This window comes from Entelurus aequoreus, linkage group LG10 (genome assembly GCF_033978785.1).
Source record: "Entelurus aequoreus isolate RoL-2023_Sb linkage group LG10, RoL_Eaeq_v1.1, whole genome shotgun sequence".
NCBI lineage: Eukaryota > Metazoa > Chordata > Actinopteri > Syngnathiformes > Syngnathidae > Entelurus > Entelurus aequoreus.
This window is the reverse complement of record NC_084740.1, coordinates 30,969,528-30,989,433: the sequence shown is the minus strand read 5'-3', so window position 1 is coordinate 30,989,433 and position 19,906 is coordinate 30,969,528. Positions and strand designations below refer to the sequence as shown.

The 19,906-nt window shown below is 39.5% G+C and overlaps 1 protein-coding gene across 1 annotated transcript in view; it reads left to right on the top strand.

Annotated features, from left to right (window-relative positions):
* The window catches only part of LOC133659136 (galactosylgalactosylxylosylprotein 3-beta-glucuronosyltransferase 1-like), a 62,015-nt gene extending 42,351 nt beyond the window's left edge, over positions 1-19,664 (top strand). The window contains exons 6-8 of the mRNA XM_062061870.1: positions 5,671-5,946; positions 13,305-13,417; positions 18,851-19,664. Coding sequence (XP_061917854.1) covers positions 5,671-5,946; positions 13,305-13,391 — 363 coding nt within the window. The 3' untranslated portion in view covers positions 13,392-13,417; positions 18,851-19,664. The remainder of the gene's footprint in view (positions 1-5,670; positions 5,947-13,304; positions 13,418-18,850) is intronic.
* The last annotated feature ends 242 nt before the right edge of the window (positions 19,665-19,906 follow it).

The following is a 19,906-nucleotide window of genomic DNA, read 5'->3' as shown; positions in this document are numbered from 1 at the left end:
ATATACATATATATACATATATATATATATATATATATATATATATATATATATATATATATATATATATATATATATATATATATACATACATATATATATATATATATATATATATATATATATATATATATATATATATATATATATATCATACATACATATATATATATATATATATATATATATATATATATATATATATATATATATATATGTATGTATGTATGTATGTATGATATATATATATATATATATATATATATATATATATATGTATGTATGTATGTATGTATGATATATATATATATATATATATATATATATATATATATATATATATATATATATATATATATATATATATATATATATATATATATATATATATATATATATATATATATATATATATATATACATATATATACATATATATATATATATATATATATATATATATATATATATATATATATATATATATATATATATATATACATACATATATATATATCATACATACATATATATATATATATATATATATATATATATATATATATATATATATATATATATATATATATATATATATATATATATATATGTATGTATGTATGTATGTATGATATATATATATATATATATATATATATATATATATATATATATATATATATATATATATATATATATATATATATATATATATATATATATATATATATATATATACATACATATATATATATATATATGTGTGTGTGTGTGGGAAAAAAATCACAAGACTATTTCATCTCTACAGGCCTGTTTCATGAGGGGTTTCCTCAATCATCAGGAGGTTTTAATGGAAGTATTCACATACCATGGTTTATATAGGGCACAGAGCGGGTGGGTACAGGCAGGCATAGGGGCGTGGTGATTGGCTCATGTGTTACCTAGGAGGTGTTTCCTTCTGTGACGGCATGCTGATACAATTTCGCTGCGCTTGTTGAGGGATGACAGGTCTGGACGGTATATAATAAACCGTTTCTCTTTCAAGCATAGGTTGCATCTTTTATTACCACTGTTGTAAGGTGTGCTGGATGCAAGAATTTGCCATGTTATTGAATATTCAACATTATTGTCTTTGAGATTCCAAATGTGTTTGCTGAGTTCTGTAGTGTTCCGCAGGCTTTTGCTGCTGAAGAAGCCTTGTGATTGTTCCATCTGGTTTTGAATTCTCCCTCAGTTAATCCTACATATGTGTCGGATGTGTTAATGTCCTTGCGTGTTACCTTTGCTTGGTAAACGACTGATGGTTGTAAGCACCCCCCGTTGAGAGGGCAATCAGGTTTCTTGCGGCAGTTACAGCCTTTGTCAGTTTTGGAGTCGTTCTGCCTGGTGGTGGACGGCTCCTTTTCAATTGCTTTGTTGTGCTTTGGAATGCTTCCATTAAAATCTCCTGATGATTGAGGAAACCCCTGATGAAACAGGCCTGTAGAGATGAAATAGTCTTGTGATTTTTTCCCCACACATACATATTACGCTCTACCACGGTATCGAGCACTATTTTTTTGGATAATCTAATTAAGACATATATATATATATATATATATATATATATATATATATATATATATATATATATATATATATATATATATATATATATATATATATATATATATATATATATATATATATATATATATATATATATATATATATGTGTGTGTGTGTGTGTGTGTGTGTGTGTATTAGTGGAAGGCTCAGACTCCCAAAATGCAACATGGAATGCCACAGGAGGTCCTTCATACCGACAGCCATCAGACTGTATAATGCATATGTTCCTTCTTGACTGCACTTAAATGTAGACTATATATATAATATATTTATATTATTCATGCTGTATAGTATTAATTGTCTATTGTGAGCAAACTGTGGTGCTGAATTTCCCCCAGGGATCAATAAAGTACTTTCTTTTCTATTCTATTGTATTCTAAACCAATAGTAGTCATATATATACGTATATATATATATATATATATATATATATATATATATATATATATATACATATATATATATATATATATATATATATATATATATATATATATATATATATATATATATATATATATATATATGTATATATATATATATATATATATATATATATATATATATATATATATATTAGGGCTGGGCAACGATTAAACATTTTAATCATAGTTAATCGCACTATTTCTCTGATTAATCACGATTAACTGCATTGTATACGCAAAACCCAATAATGAATTCAAAAGTAGTGTGTAGTGCACCTTTATTGGAATATTCTCCCATATGAACAAAAGCGCCAAAACATTTGTTGTGCAAACACAATTTAAATCAGTACTTGTTAAACAGTAGCAGTTAAATAGCATATTTTATGAAAATTAACTCAAAAAATGTCAATACAAACATTCAAGTTTATTGCCACTGCCAGGGTATTTAAGTTATCCTGTTTGTTATGGAAAATAAATATAATCTACATACAAATCCCTGAGCCACAATCATAACATCCGAACAGGCAATTTCTGAGGTAACAGCAGAAACATTTTCCTCTAATTTTCCTTTCCATAATGCCTCTCCTCTGTTTTCATTATCGACAGAACATGTGAATGCAGCACCCACCTTTCATCAATATAATGCACTGTAACTCCGAGGTAATTATGCTTACCGATTGATGTCTAGTAGTCCCCACTGAGAGCAACTACAGCTGCACGTTGTAAAGTTGTCACTTTTACAGTCCTCTCCTTTTCATACAAGTCGTGTATTCTTGGTGCGATGGTGCGTCTTGATGGCGGCTCATACGTACTTCACTTGTTGTGATTCACACAATGTTTCTCAGGCCGTCGTCTTCCACAACACTAATGGGCCTACAGTCTGTAACTATCCACTTGGTTATGGCATTTGTTAGCTTCTCTAGCTCTGGTTTATCTATACTTCTCCCGCACGCTGCATTTAACATAGTCTGCCGAAGCCTGGCTCCATTTTCTGCTTTGTTGAATGGTTTGCTCGCATCGAAAGTGTGCTTCGCGTTCAGGTGATATTTTAGACTGGAAGTACTCCTGTGATAAGAAAATTCAGCTTGGCAGTGGCTATAACCACTTTGCTTCTGTCAAATCCGCCACCTAGAAGTACTTTATAATGAAAATGACCCTGTAAAAGTTATGTTGAGTTACCCTTCTACTCCATGCTTGTTTTGTTTTCTACCGCGTTCTCCTCCCTTTTCCGCAGGAGCCAGCAATAGGCGTTAACAAAATAAAAGCATGTAAACAACATACGCAAATGCGCGATAAAAAAATTGTCGGCGTTAATAGATTGATGCGTTAACTCAAAATTAACACATTCATTTGCCCACCCCTAATTTGAATCAGCTTTATTGTCATTACGCAGGATAACGAGATTGAGGCCATTCCATACAGTGCGATAAAACAAGTGTAGACTCTATACAGAGGGTGAAATTAATATGTACATGAATATCGACATGAAACAGGGTGGTTGGTGGAATGGGTTATTGCACCGAAGAGAAGGCAGTTATGAGGGTCAATGGGGAAGTCTGTTCAGGGTGGTTATGGCCCTGGGGAAGAAGCTGTTTTTTAGCCTGTTCGTCTTAGTTTTAATGCACCTGTAGCGCTTCCCAGAGGGCAGCAGGTGGAACAGGTCAGAGCCAGGGTGGGTGCTGTCCTTGATGATGGCACTGGCTCTGTTGAGGCAGCGGGAGGTGTAGATGTCCATCAGAGAGGGGAGAGGGCGGCCGATGATTTTTTGAGCCGTCTTGACCACTCTTTGCAGCCTCTCCCTGTCTGCTGCAGTGCAGCTGCCGTACCATACTGTAATACAGTAGGTCAGCAGGCTCTCGATGGACGAGCGGTAGAAGGTCAGCAGCAGGTCAGGCTTCAGGTTGTACTTCCCGAGGACTCTCAGGAAGTGTAGCCGCTGCTGAGCCTTCTTGATGATTGCTGTGGTGTTGACTGTTCAGGAAAAGTCGTTAGAGATGTGGACTCCAAGGTACCTGAAGGTGTGGACCCCCTCCACACGCTCGCCGTTGATGTAGAGGGGGGCAGGGTCGGTGCTGCTCCTCCTGAAGTCGACGATGATCTCTCTGGTCTTGCTGGTGTTGAGAGCGAGGTTGTTCTCCGAAGACCAGGCCGTCAGCTTCAGGACCTCCTCCCTGTAGGCAGCCTCGTCACCCCTGGAGATGAGCCTGACCACTGTGGTATCGTCAGCAAACTTGACAATAAGGTTGTCACTGTGGGCTGGACTGCAGTCATGGGTGTAGAGGCAGTAGAGGAGGGGGCTCAGCACACAGCCCTGTGGGGAGCCGATGCTCAGCGTGCGGGTGGATCAGAGGTGGGGGCCAAGTCTCACATTCTGGGGTCGGTCCGTTAGGAAGTCCCTTATCCAGGCGTTTGTGAGAGGGGGGAGGCCAAGAGTGTCCAGTTTATTGCAGAGTCTGTCCGGGATTATTGTATTGAAGGCAGAACTATAATCCACAGAGAGCATCCGGACGTAGCTCTGCTGCTGCTCCAGGTGGTTCAGAGCAGAGTGGAGAGCAACAGCGATGGCGTCGTCTGTGGATCTGTTCGCCCGGTATGCGAACTGGTGGGGGTCAAAGTCTGGAGGGATATGGTCCTTGATGTGCTGGAGAACCAGTCTCTCGAAGCACTTCATGATTACCGGAGTGAGGGCCACTGGTCGGTAATCGTTCGGGCTGGTGATGGGAGACTTCTTCGGCACCGGGATTATTGTAGATGACTTCAGGCAGGATGGGATGACTGCCTGAGCCAGGGAGAAGTTGAAGATCCTGGTGAGGGGGGGAGCGAGCTGGTGGGCGCACGCCCTGAGCACCTTTCCAGGTACTCCGTCTGGTCCGGCAGCCTTCCTGGGGTTCACAGCCAGGAGCACTCGTCTGACACTGTGCTCCTGTACAGTGAGTGGATATATATATATATATAGTTGAGGTTTATGTGGTTTATCCGTTATACAGTGCTCAATACCGGGGTAGAGCGGAATATACATTAGGTCAGGAAAAAACACAAAAGGCTCTTTCAGCCCTACAAGCCTGTTTCACCGGTTTCCCTGCGAAACAGGCTTGTAGAGATGATATAGCCTCTTGTGTTTCAACCATATACGTATATATATATGGTTGAAAAACACTGCTGTAGTGTATCGCAGACACACAGCATTTTGCTCACTATAGAATTAGAGATTTTGCTTGAAAATAATTAATTTGGGGAATTTGACTAATTTAGTGCATGTAAGTGTACTGAATTAGCAGTGTGAGCGGGTTGTGGAGTAACCAGAGTGTTTCTGGTTCGAATCCCGCTTCATCAATGTTGTCTCCGGGCAGCCACAGTGTACTGATCTTGTTTTTATTGTCTTTACATAAGACCTGCGGGCTGATTGTCTCATGGTTGAACAGTGCGCGTGTGTGTGTGCGTGTGTTTGTGTGTGTGACGTGCCTTCATCTAACAATGTGTCAGCTCCACACAGCACAATGGCGGGGTCACCGCTTGTTGTCTTTCACCGCATGAATAATAGCAGCAGCTCTAAAAACCCGCGTCAGTGTAAGTGTCTCGCTGTCTTGTACGCTGATTTTCACATGACTAATTCCCCCTCCACCTCCCTCTCGCTCAGATGAGATCAACTCAGAAAGTTTCCGTGTGGCCCGTGGCCTTCGTGGGCGGCCTGCGCTACGAGTCGCCTAAGGTCAACGCGGCCGGGAAGGTGTACGGTTGGAAGACGGTGTTTGACCCCCACCGGCCCTTCGCCATCGACCTGAGGCTCATCCTCTTCAAGCCTCAGGCGTACTTCAAGCTCCGCGGGGTGAAGGGAGGCTACCAGGAGAGCAGTCTGCTGCGGGAACTTGTCACGCTCGGCGACCTGGAACCCAAAGCGGCCAATTGCACTAAGGTACGTTTTATGCTTATTTTACTTTATGCTGCTTTTACTTGCACAACGATTTTAGTGGTTATGGAATTTGCACAACAGAAATGAGGTGTTTCAATTACTGAATTTACATTTTATGTCCCCTAATAAAAAATATCACATTTGGCTGGTACACCTACCATCCTTGAATCCAGGGCCACCCCTGGCTCGGAATTTTGAGACCGAATATTACAAAATGTTTTTAGTTTTTTGTTTTTTTTGTGTGTGTGAAACAATTTTTATGGCACTTTTTTTTTTTTTTTTTTATTAATGTCTTGACCAAATATTACACAATTTTTAATTTTTTTTTTTTTTGTGTGAAACCATTTTTGTTTTTTTTAATCAAACTTGAATTTAATTTGATGCATGTTTTATACTAAACATATGTATAGAAAATATATAATTGTTTTAATTGCAAATCATTAAAACATAGAATTGCATATGTTCCTGGCACTTTTTTTATTGTATTTATTAATATATCTTACATTTTATGTCCCCTAATAAAAATAGATCACATTTGGGTAGAATAGAAATCTCAATAATTGATTATAATAGTCATGCAAATGTCCTTTATTTCTATACTCATAAGACAAATTATTAAGTACACCTACAATCCTTGAATCCAGGCCCGCCCCTGGCCCGGAATTTTATTTTGAGACCGAATATTACACTTTTTTTTTGGTCTTTTTTTTTTTTTGAGAAACAATTTGTATGCTTTTTTTAATCAAACTTGAATTTAATTTGATGCATGTTTCATACTAAACATATTTATATAGAACATATCATTGTTTTAATTGCAAATCATTAAAACATAGAATTGCATATGTTCCTGGCACATTTTATTTTCATTTTTATTTTTTATTAATAAGTCTTGTCAAGCCACTTAGGCAAATCATATTGTTGATGCCCATATATGCTGTACAGAAAAGAGAAGTGTTGGATTTTGTTATTGATATTGCCCTATTTGTATTTGACTCTTTTAAATGGATTTGGAGCAGGAGGGCAGGGAAAGAAGAAAAAAGAAGATGAGGGGGGAATTGCGGGGACAAGAGGGGTATAAGACAGAGAAAGACAACAACAACAACAAAAAACAAAAACTACATCAGCAAATATGATATCAAACATTATAAAGAAGAACCAGTTAATGAAGTAGATAGTAATAACACATAAATGACTATGAACATTATTGCAATAAAAATAGCAATAGAAAAAACAATATTGATAATGAATAATTATAATTACCTCTATTATCAACATTACAATTTAATTGTCAACATATGTGTTTAATCTGGAGCCAGAAGATGTTTAAAGAGGACACGATGCATAAACTTAAAATCAGAAGTATTTATTCCCTATTGGATACAATTCTAATACAATTTGTCTGAACGCTATCTGTCCCTAGTAGAATTCAACACGGCGACTTACACAGTGCTGTCAGGACGCGCCCTTCCCCTCGCGCTCTTACAATATATATCACAATGTATGAATATGCAATGAGGTGCCTGCTTGTAGGCGTGGAATCTTCCTCTGCCTTCTCCTTCCTGGACTCCGACTTCATATCTGGAGTTGTCCTTCAGATCTTGGCAAAGAAGCCACGTAAACAGTGGCAAGAATGTGGGCGATAAGAGTGAATGTGCGTATGCGTGAACTTGGACCCAGTTTCAACTGGAACTTAGTGTCACACCGCGATCACGGGCCCTTCCTCTTGTGTCACCAGTCTGACGTCATCCCTGACCCTTGATTGTTTCCACCTGTTTCCCATTACCCTCATGTTCCATATAAGCCCATCCCTCCCCTTGTTCTGTGCCAGATTGTCTCGATCCTTCGTGCCTGTCTTGCATCCAAGCTCATCTTCTTGTCTTGCCTCGTCCCACGACCACGTTTGTTAATCCAGCATTTGTCTAGCTGTAATTTTGAGTTTAACTTTTTCCTCCCTCAGAGCGACCTTCGTTATTTAACTTTTTTCTACCGCAGTGGTGAGTTATGATTTTTCCTTAACATTTCCTTCCTCAAAGTTTGAGTGATTTTTTGTTTATATAAATGTTAGAAATATTGTGAGTGTAGTAAGTTTTCATAGTCCTTTATTTCTTCCTCCGTTTGGAGCGCTTTTTGTTAAAGTTTTTTATAACAGATTCGTTGCTAGTAATATTTGTCTTATTTTTGTCTATTCCTCCGTTGGAGTGATTTTTGGTTCTTTCCCTTGTTGGAAACGTTTATTTTGATATCATAGTAGTACCTCATAGTGATTGTAAATGTTTCTGCTCTGGAGGTTAAGAGTTATTTTCAAAATAAAAGCCTTATTTAGAACCTCCCATCTCTGCATCTGAGTCCCTTCATTCGCCCAAGCCTGACATTTAGAGGATATGATTAGTTGCACGGCCTATTCTAAGCATATGTATACTAAACATTTCTTAATCACTTCATCCTTCATTATCTTAATTATATTCCAACATAATATATCCCAACAGCATCAAATGCAACAATACATATATGTAATGAATACTTGAAATGCAAAAGAAAGCAGATAAACCTTTTACATTGTTATAGTGACAATAGTTTAAGCTTTAACAGTGTGCCGTGTCATGGCACATTTCCAATCCGGATTTACTTTAATATTATCTAAGAAAATGTGGCTTTATTTGTATCAAGGACAGAGCAGGAAGGAGCTCGGATTACATGTACGGTATTCTGTCATTCATTAATCTACATTTTACATGCATTTATTATACACAGATTACATAGCCAGAAGTAGAATAATAATAGCAATCACACTACTATATCATACTGTGTATTTTATTTGTGGCCTATCGTAACTTTCTATATCAGTATTTTCATTTGTCTAGTTTGATAGTTTAGAACACAACAGAATGTATTGTCATTGTGCATTGCTGCAACAAAATTGTTGTGGCACTCACCACCCACAGTGCAAACGAGGCAAACAACCAGCAGCTATAAGCAACAATAAGATGATTAAAATCCAAGCATATTAGACTGTACAATTATAAAATACAGACTATAATATTTTAGTCAATATTAGTTTAAAAACACAATAAAATAAACATTGGTCGTGTCTTCCTAAAGGTAGCTGTGTAATAATGATGTCCATATGAATCTCTTGTGTTACTTGGAATATTACAATGTTTGAAACTACCTTATGTTAATTATATTATTTTGTTCAATTACTATGTATATACTATATATAAGCATTGTTATTAATAATACAATACATGTATATTGTATTTAAAATACAAAATAACAATTAATATACATTAATAGTATTAATAGTATTATATTAAATGTTATCATATTTTATGATATTTTGAACGAAACTATAAACACAACACTTTTGTTTTCAATCCCATTTTTCATGAGTTGAACTCAAAGATCTAAAACGTTTACTGTATACACAAAAGACCTATTCCTCTCAAATATTGTTCACAAATCTGTCTAAGTCCGTGTTCGTGAGCATTTCTTCTTTGCCAAGCTAATCCATCCCACTTAACAGATGTGGCATATCAAGATTCTGCTTAAACAGCGTGATTATTGTACAAGTGTGCCTTAGGCAGCTCACAATAAAAGCCCAATTTTAAATGTGCAGTTTTATCACACAGCACAATACCACAGATGTGGCAAGTTTTGAGGGGCCGTGCAGTTGGCATGCTGACTGCAGGAATGTCCACCAGAGCTGTTGCCCGTGAATTGAATGTTCATTTCTGTACCTTAAGCCGTCTCCAAAGGCGTTCCAAAAAAATTGGCAGTACATCCAACCGGCCTCACAACCGCAGACCACGTGTAACCACACCAGCCCAGGAACTCCACATCCAGCAGGTGCACCTCCATGATCGCCTGAGAACAGCCACATGGACAGCTAACCAAAGAATTTCTGCACAAACTGTTAAAAACCGTCTCAGGAAAGCTCATCTGCATTCCTGTTGTCCTCATTGAGGTCTCGACCTGACTGCAATTCGTCATTGTAATTGTCTTGAGTGGGCAAATGCTCACATTCGATGGCGTATGGCACATTGGAGAGGTGTTCTCTTTGCGGATGAATCCCGGTTTTCACTGTTATGGGCAGATGTGTGTGGGAGAGCGGTTTGCTGATGTCAACGTTGTGAATCAAGTGGCCCATGTTGGGGGTTGGGTTATGGTATGGGCAGGTGTATGTTATGAACAACGAACGCAAGTGCATTTTATTGATGGCATTTTGAATGCACAGAGATACCGGGAGGAGAGCCTGAGGCCCATTGTTGTGCCATTCACCCGAGACCATCACCTCATGTTGCAGCATGACAATGCACAGTCCCATGTTGCAAGGATCTGTACACCATTCCTGGAAGCTGAAAACATCCCAGTTCGTGCATGGCCAATATCCTCACCTCACATGTCACCCATTGAGCATGTTTGGGATGCTGTGGATCAGGCGTTTACGACAGCGTGTTCCAGTTCCTGCCAATATCCAGCAACTTGGCACAGTCATTGAAGAGTGGACCAACATTCCACAGGCCACAATCAACAACCTGATCAACTCTACGGGAAGGAGAAGTGTCGCACTGCATGAGGCAAATGGTGGTCACACCAGATACTGACTGCCCCCAGACCTCCAATAAAACAAAACTGCATATTTTAGGGTGGGCAGCCTAAGGCAGTGTTTTTCAACCTTTTTTGAGCCAAGGCACATTTTTTGCATTGGAAATATCCGGAGGCACACTGAAACCATTAAAAATTGAAACTCAGTTGACAGTAAAAAGTCTTCGCAATTGTTGGATATGACTTTAAACCATAACCAAGCATGCATCACTATAGCTCTTGTCTCAAAGTGCTGTCACCACCTGTCACATCATGCCGTGACTTATTTGGACTTGTTTGCTGTTTTCCTGTGTGTAGTGTTTTAGTTCTTGTCTTGCGCTCCTATTTTGGTGGCTTTTCCTTTTTTTTGGTGTTTTCCTGTAGCAGTTTCATGTCCTCCTCTGAGCGATATTTCCCGCATCTACTTTGTTTTAGCAATCAAGAATATTTCGGTTATTTCTATCCTTCTCAGTGAGGACATTGTTGATTGTCATGTCATGTTCGGATGTACATTGTGGATGCCGTCTTTGCTCCACAGTAAGTCTTTGCTGTCGTCCAGCATTCTCTTTTTGCTTACTTTCTAGCCAGTTCGGTTTTAGTTTTGTTCCCTAACTTTCATTGCCTTTTCTTAAAGGCACTCACCTTTTGTTTATTTTTGGTTTAAGCATTAAACACCTTTTTACCTGCACACTGCCTCCCGCTGTTTTCGACATCTACAAAGCAATTAGCTACCGGCTGCCACCTACTGATATGGAAGAGTATTACACGGTTACTCTGCCGAGCTCTAGACAGCACCGACCACTCAACAACAACATATAATTTGCAGACTATTATTGTTGGTTTGCAAAAAATATTTTTAACCCAAATTGGTGAAATTAGATAATCTCTCGCGGCACAGTGGTTGAAAAACACTGGCCTAAGGCACACCTGTGCAATAATCATTGTTTACTCAGCATCTTGATATGCCACACCTGTGAGGTGGGATGGATTATCTTGGGAAAGAAGAAATGCTCGCTAACACAGATTTGTGAACAATATTTGAGAGGAATAGGTCTTTTTGTGTATATAGTAAACGTTTTACATCCTTGAGATCAACTCATGAAAAATGGGAGCAAAAACAAAAGTGTTGCTTTTATATTTTTGTTCAGTGTATATCTTTTTTTAAATATATTTTTTAAATGTTTGATACATCTCTTGTCTAGGATTAAATAGCCCAGCTTTTTTTCCCCCTAAATCCGCTTTAATATTCTCAAAATCTTGATAAGCGGGCTTTATATCTTCCAAGAGGTTCAACGATATTAGGAGATACATACTTTATGTAAGTGTGCACTCCAGTAAACCTTCAGTAGTCAACCAGCATGTCCATGACCTCCCTCCGTCATCCGCAGGGGGATAAAAAAAGAAAGACAGGCAAATCAGGGAGCAGCTGAGAGAGCGGAACTGGAGATTGGCAGGATGGCGAGGTCGGGACTACGTGCTGATTACAGATGAAGGAGGATGCCGAGAAGGGGGTGGATTTGATGTAGAAGTGGGAGACAAAAATTGGGCAAAGTTGCGCGCGGGCTTCCCTTTACAAGCGTGACTATTAACCTCACTTACTCCTGTGGAAAGGGAGAGTGGGCTCCATGCATAATTCAGCAGCAGAGATGACAGGAAGGACCAGCTTTTTCTGAAGTATGACACCATGATAAATCCTTTCACATCTTCTTTTCCCAAAAGATATATGAAAAATGTCTCACCTGTTGAAATAAATGAGAAATATATCTTTAAAAGATAAATACTGAAAAGTTTGAAATGTTTCTCCATGAGCAAGAATGGCTTTATCACAAGAAAATGTCCAGATAGAGCCCATATATAAATCCAGTAACAAATCTATGAGGGGACCTAAAGGGTGTTTTCAAAAGAAATGTCCTCAAAATATCTTGGAAGCAAACAATAATTGGAGAGTGTGTTACGTTTTGGTGTTGATCGCTGTTGGTCTGGACCCCAGGGTGTAGAGACGGCAGGCAAAGTGCAGGTGAAATGTTTTTACTAACGAAATAAAAGAAATAGTGCTCGGGAAACATACGCAAAAGAGGACAGGTTGCAGAGACGGCAGGCAAAGTGCAGGTAAAATGTATTTACTAACAAAATAAAAGAAATAGTGCAACAGAGGACAGGGCTGACATAAAAACGCATCTTTGATTGGCAACCTGAGACAAACAAATGGAGTGGTGGACATGAACAAAAATAATAGCGCTTCACAGAAAATAATACAGAAACTAAGGAAATTAATAATAAAGTCGAAACTGTTACGTGAGATCATGACATAGTGGCGGTTATTTCATTTATGCAATACAGATCACCTGCGATGAGGTGGAGACTTGTCCAGGGTGTACCCCGCCTACCGCCCGAATGCAGCTGAGATAGGCTCCAGCACCCCCCGCGAATAAGGGACAAGCGGTAGAAAATGGATGGCTGGATAGCAATACATATCACACGTTTATTTAAAAAAATAATTATTCAAGTAAGGATATTTGAGCCAATGAAAATGTGTACATGGTCATTTATGAACAAGTATATTGCACAACATAGCAGCAACACAACCAATGTTGTAAAAGCACTCAGGAGAAAACTGCTGATGAGTTCACCCTCAACAAAGTTACATTTTCTTTCTCTCTGTCAAGTAGTTGGTAACAGAATAGGATTTGAAAGGGGTAAAGGAAATGAATGCGCGTATGAAGCATACCGCATGCTACTAATGGTGTTTTCTTCATTCCTGTTTCACCCATCTATAGATACTCGTCTGGCACACAAGAACAGAGAAGCCCGTCCTTGTAAACGAAGGGAAAAAGGGATTCACAGACCCCAATGTGGAAATATGACAGTTATTTTTTTCTCCCATATCATGGTAAGTTTGACTAGAAAGCCACAAAAAATAGTAACCAATAGGATATATGGATATTTGGCACCAGATACCTGAGGCATCTTTGATTTACTAAGGAAGTACACATTAATACCCTTTGGTTTGTGCCTTTTTTCCAGTAAAATTAGTTTACAGATTCAGGATACTTAGCGTTAGAGTTAGAAATAACCCTGTTACTTTTTATAGTAACGAGTACTGTATTGCACCAGTATGAAAGCTGAACCCACCAAATTGTAGAAGAATAAATATTTTTACATATATTAGTCGCATGGGACTATGAGCCGCAAATATATACCGGTACGAAATATGTTGTAAATGTTTATTTAAATACCTTAATTGTTTTCAAACGGTGCCTGTCACGCAACAGTAAAACGGCCGATCAAACAAAACAGAAGTCATCTACTACCTACTAACCGCTAAGAAGACCCAATAACTCCACGGTGGCATTTTGGTGAGTTTACTGAGGAACTTGTGAAACTGAAACATTACAAAAAGAATGCCATTGTAAGTTAATAATACTAACACAGACACTTGTAAAAATGTTAGCATATTCGCTAATGCTAATGATGCTAGCTTGATTACATTACGATAGCACGTACAAATATTCATCAAAACATTCCCTACAGATATCACACTTGGGATAGTTTAGTAATTTAAATAGGTTTAGTTTTATTGTAAAACTTACAAACGCTGCTTGGAGTGACGACTGAAGAATCCTTTCGAGCAGCAACGCTATGGACAGTTCTACTTCCGGTTCAAGAGACGAAACAGGAAATACATTTTCAACCACCACACTCTTGGAAAATGTCGTGTTTCGGACAGCAATATTGTTCAATTAATGTATGTGGCCCCGTTTGTATGTCTATAATTTTGCAATGCAGTCTGCTGAAAATGATGGAAAGCACCACTCTACATAGTAACTGACGCTGTGGTTAAAGTTGGAATTGTCATAAAACACATTTTAAGATATTCAACACTCTACTGCCGTCTGTTGGCGAAAGTGGATAGTGCAACCCCCCAATTCGTCACATATGTCAGGGAAACCACGACAAATGGGGCCATATGAATCCCCTTCCTCATGCACTTACCAACGCAATCAAGTCGGTTTTTATTTCACTCTCTTATCTATTCAAGATTTGGATCACGATGACCCAAATGCTAATATACAAGGTCAGTCAGGGAAGTTCCAGGACTGGTGTCACAACAGTTATATTTCTAATCCTACAATTTCCCCATTGAAGCACTCTCCCTCGAGTCTATTGCATTTTCCGAGCTTTTTGTCTGCAACGTCTTCAAGCACCCCTGGAAAGGGTTTTTTTCCAGTATCTTCCGCAGCTCGGTCGAAAGAAAGAAAAAATATCTTGTGCTCCACCACGGCGATGTTCCTTCTAGCCCAGGGGTGTCAAACGTACGGCACGCAATGAGTTTGCTAAGTATAATAATTTACATGAAATTTTTCAATGAAAGAAACAGCTGTTCTAAATGTGTCCACTAGATGTCACAATAGCAATTCGTTGTATCTTTGTAGATGACGCTACATATGTCAGTCAAGGATAATGATCAAACAACATAAATAACATACTTTAATTTGATTTTGATATAATTTTTTATCTTGATAGATTGAAAATTAACACTGAGTTGACTGATGAACAATTAATTGAATTAATTAAATTAAATGTATTTAGAAAATATAAATAATGGCAAATAAAGATAGAATACTATTAACCGCAACATGTAAGTGTAAAAAAAACTAATTAGAATGTGCTTGTTCTATTTTTATACAAAGAAAACAATCCGAAGTTGTCTTTATTTTTAAGTTATCGTGCCGTGATTTTACCAGCCGGGCCCACTTGGGAGTAGATTTTTCTCCATGTGGCCCCCCCATCTAAAAAAAATTTGACACTCCTCTAGCCAGAAACTGTCAGATGCTCATCAATGCGTTTGAGGCTGGTTGCTATGGTGAAGCGGGTACGAGTTGTCCTGCCACAACTTTCGCCTCTTCTCGCACATTGAACAAAAGCAGACACCGCATAATCTCTTGATCGTCAGATGCTTAATCGACATCAACAGTCCTGGAACTTTACTGACAAATAATGTAGTGTTAGTTCTGAGTAGTGTTGTCCCGATACCATTATTTTGGTACCGGTACCAAAATTATTTTGATACTTTTCGGTACTTTTCTAAATAAAGGGGACCACAAAAAATTGCGTTATTGGCTTTATTTTAACCAACAAATCTTAGGGTACATTAAACATATGTTTCTTATTGCATGTTTGTCCTTAAATAAAATAGTGAACATACAAGACAGCTTGTCTTTTATTAGTAAGTAAGCAAACAGAGGCTCCTAATTTAGCTGCTGGTTTATGCAGTAACATATTGTCATTTTTCATTCTATTATTTTGTCAACATTGTTAAGGACAAGTGGTAGAAAATGAATTATTAATCTACTTGTTCAATTACTGTTAATGTATGTGTGGGGGGGAGGTGTAGCCAGCGCTGCCTGTAAGACACATATGTCAGAGTCAAGGCCCGCGGGCCATATCCGGCCCGCGAGAAGGTTTTTTACGGCCCTTGGGATGATCTTGATTTATTATTAGAACCGGCCCGCAGACCGCAGATCTTTTACACGCACCAAGCGGATGCCGGTCCAAGGTTCCGAAAGGGGGCGAGCGGCCCGCCGGGACGCGCCTGCCGGCCGAAGGGCTGCAGCCCGGCCGTCAGTCGCGGAGCCCGCCGTGCCACGCGCGCCAAGGGGGCGGGCCGAAACCCGGCCCCGAGGCCCTGAGACTTCTGCTTTGTTTCCCCAAACCGCGCGTCACCGCCGGGCCCGCACCACCGTCGGGCTGCAGCCCGAGCGTCGGTGGCGGAACCCGTCATGTGCCGCGCGCGCCAAACGGAGCGGGGGGGTCAAGCGGGCCGAAACCCGCAGGCCACCCCCTCACCACGAGGCCCTGAGACTTCTGCGTTTGACCCCTACGCGCGGCCCGTCGGGACGCACCCGCCGTCAAGCCACGAGGGCCAGCCGTCGGGTCGCGGAGCCCGCCGTGCCACGCGCGCCAAGGGGCGGGCCGAAACCAGCGGGGGGTTTCGGGCACCCAACTCGCCTCCCTCCCACGGAGGGAGGAGGGGGGTTTAATGTGAACATTACTGTGCAATCACATATTTAGAGTTTTTACTCAATTCAAGTTTAAAAGTTAAAGTTTAATATTTGTTTTCACTGCATGTTACTTCTCCTTAAACAAAGTGTTTTTGATTTATAGATTTTTGCACTTTATTTTATTGTATTTCAATTTAATTATATTTTAAAAATATTTCAGTTGAGTGGATGATAGAAAATTGCTATTATTGTTTTTTTCTTTGAAGTAAATTTAGCCCACTTTTGCTAAAATAGAAAATATAGGCTACTGATGGTGCCTTGAATACCGGTTTCTTTCATTTAATGTTCATGTTATGGGGATTTTTATATAAAGGAAATTTGTCTTTTGTGTCTGTTGAAAATTAAAGATTACTGACAGAGCCATAAGAAAATATTGCTTTATTTATCTGATCATATTGGAATATATTTGTTAGGTTTTCAGTAGGTTCAATTAGGTTCACTAGACTATATGCGTCATTTAAAAATTTTTCAATGAACATTCGAACAGTCCGGCCCTCGGCTTGTAGCTAAATTTTTTATTTGGCCCTCCGTCCATTTGACTTTGACACCCCTGCTGTAGGAGTAAAAGTCACCGCCGCTGTCCGTGGTGCTGAGGCCGAGCGCCATCGGGCAGGGGCGAGGCATGTGCTGACGGCGAGACACAGCTGGCAGATGATTAAATTTCACAGGTGGTACGTGTTGATCTACTCCTCTGTTGTCTTTAAGAGTGAGCGGCCGGGCACAGGAGTCCAGCGTGCAGGTTTAACAAGGTTTTCTAAGGCCTACTGAAATGAAATGTTCTTATTTAAACGGGGATAGCAGATCCACTCTATGTGTCATACTTGATCATTTCGCGATATTGCCATATTTTTGCTGAAAGGATTTAGTAGAGAACATCGACGATAAAGTTCGCAACTTTTGGTCGCTGATAAAAAAAGCCTTGCCTGTACCGGAAGTAGCGTGACGTCACAGGTTGTGGAGCTCCTCACATCTGCACATTGTTTACAATCATGGCCACAAGCAGCGAGAGCGATTCGGACCAAGAAAGCGACGATTACCCCATTAATTTGAGCGAGGATGAAAGATTTGTGGCTGAAGAAAGTGAGAGTGAAGGATTAGAGGGCAGTGGAAGCGATTCAGATAGGGAAGATGCTGTGAGAGGCGGGTGGGACCTGATATTCAGCTGGGAATGACTAAAACAGTAAATAAACACAGCCACAACACAATCAGGCTTATATTTAATATGCCACAAATTAATCCGCATAACAAACACCCCCCCCCCCTCCCGTCCATATAACCCACCAATACAACTCAAACACCCGCACAACACACTCAATCCCACAGCCCAAAGTACCGTTCACCTCCGTAAAGTTCATACAGCACATATATTTCCCCAAAGTTACGTACGTGACATGCACATAGCGGCACGCACGAACGGGCAAGCGATCAAATGTTTGAAAGCCAAAGCTGTACTCACGGTAGTGCGTCTGCTATCCAACTCAAAGTCCTCCTGGTTGTGTTGCTGCAGCCAGCCGCTAATACACCGATCCTACCTACAGCTTTCTTCTTTGCTGTCTTCATTGTTCATTAAACAAATTACAAAAGATTCACCAACACAGATGTCCAGAATACTGTGGAATTTTGCGATGAAAACAGACGACTTAATAGCGGGCCACAATGGTGTCCCAATATGTCCGCACAATCCGTGACGTCACACGCAAACGTTATCATACCGAGACGTTTTCAGCAGAATTTTTTTGCGGGAAATTTAAAATTGCACTTTACTAATCTAACCTGGCCGTATTGGCATATGTTGCAATGTTAAGATTTCATCATTGATATATAAACTATCAGACTGCGTGGTCGGTAGTAGTGGGTTTCAGTAGGCCTTTAATGATCGTATGTTTGATCGTATGTTTTTTTACTTTTCAGTCACTCTCCAAACTTCCTCGTCCTCCTGCACCCGGCCGCTCACTCTTAAAGACAACAGATGATTAGATTAACACGTACCACCTGTGAAATCTAATCACCTGCCAGCTGTGTCTCGTCCTCAGCACCACGGACAGTGGCGGTGACTTTTACTCCTACAGGCAGCGCTGGCTACACCTCCCCCCACAATATGCTTACTTTCTCTTTTAACATGTTCTATCTGGTACTTTTCAGAGGCGGTATAGTACCGAATATGATTCATTAGTATCGTGGTACTATTCTAATACCGGTATACCGTACAACCCTAGTTCTGAGTGAGTTTGGATTGATCGTGTGTTTGTCTTTTATTGCAGGTGGTTGTTTATGGACACAAAACAGTTGCTGGCAAGTTTTTGAAAGACAATCTAACCCTCTTCGTCACTTGAAGGTGACATTTTTATTTTATTTTTTATTTTTTTGTGAAGAAAAGACAAAGCGGGATCCGTTTCGTATGAAAGCACAGCTCGGCGAATGGCGGATTTTTTTATTTATGAGCCCCGTGAAAGAGACGACGTCAAGGACGGCGTGGGCGCCACGGTGACGACAACCTGACAGAAAGACAGCACAATTCTAACACCTGTCACTAAAAAAAAAAAAAAAAAAAAAAAAAAAAACCTGAAATGGGATTATGATGAAGAACATTCAACAACCCGGACTACGATCTCGTGGATCTTACTGGGATAAACACTACAAGGGAAGGAGTGTCCTTTTGATAAAAATGTAATTTTATTAGGGTTTTTTTTCGATGTTGACGATACTACTGAACACATTTACTCCTAAGTTACCATAAGTCATGCATTTCAAACGCAACTTGAAGAATTGTACATAAAACACATGAAAACGCGCACCTCTCACTTAGCACTTAAAACACACTGATGGTATTTCTTTGTGACAACATGTGTACATAGCTTTCAGGAAATGTTGTGAATACTTGTGAGTATTTATGTTGGACCGTGAGGACAAATAACAGCACACAGTCGCTTTCATTAACATTGAAAAAAACAACACGATAGTTGGCGTGATGAAAGGTTTCCCCCTGTCCATGCACAGCCACGTATGAACACACGGAAATAATCTTTGACTTAAAAGTGTTACGATATTCAGTTCTGCGAGCACGGTACAGGTGGTCCTCGGGTTACTCAGACTCGACACAGAACGCGTGAAGGACGTTCAGTAGGGAAGTGATTCGTACGGCCCCTATTCTTGGGTGGATTTCACGTGAGATGAATAATAATTTTGCAATGCGGTCTGCTGGAAATGATGGAAAGCGCCACTCTAGTTGGAATTGCCACAAAGCACATTTTAAGATATTCAACTGAAGCGGGTTGTGCACCTCCCAATCTGTCACGTTTCATGTGTCAGGTAATCCG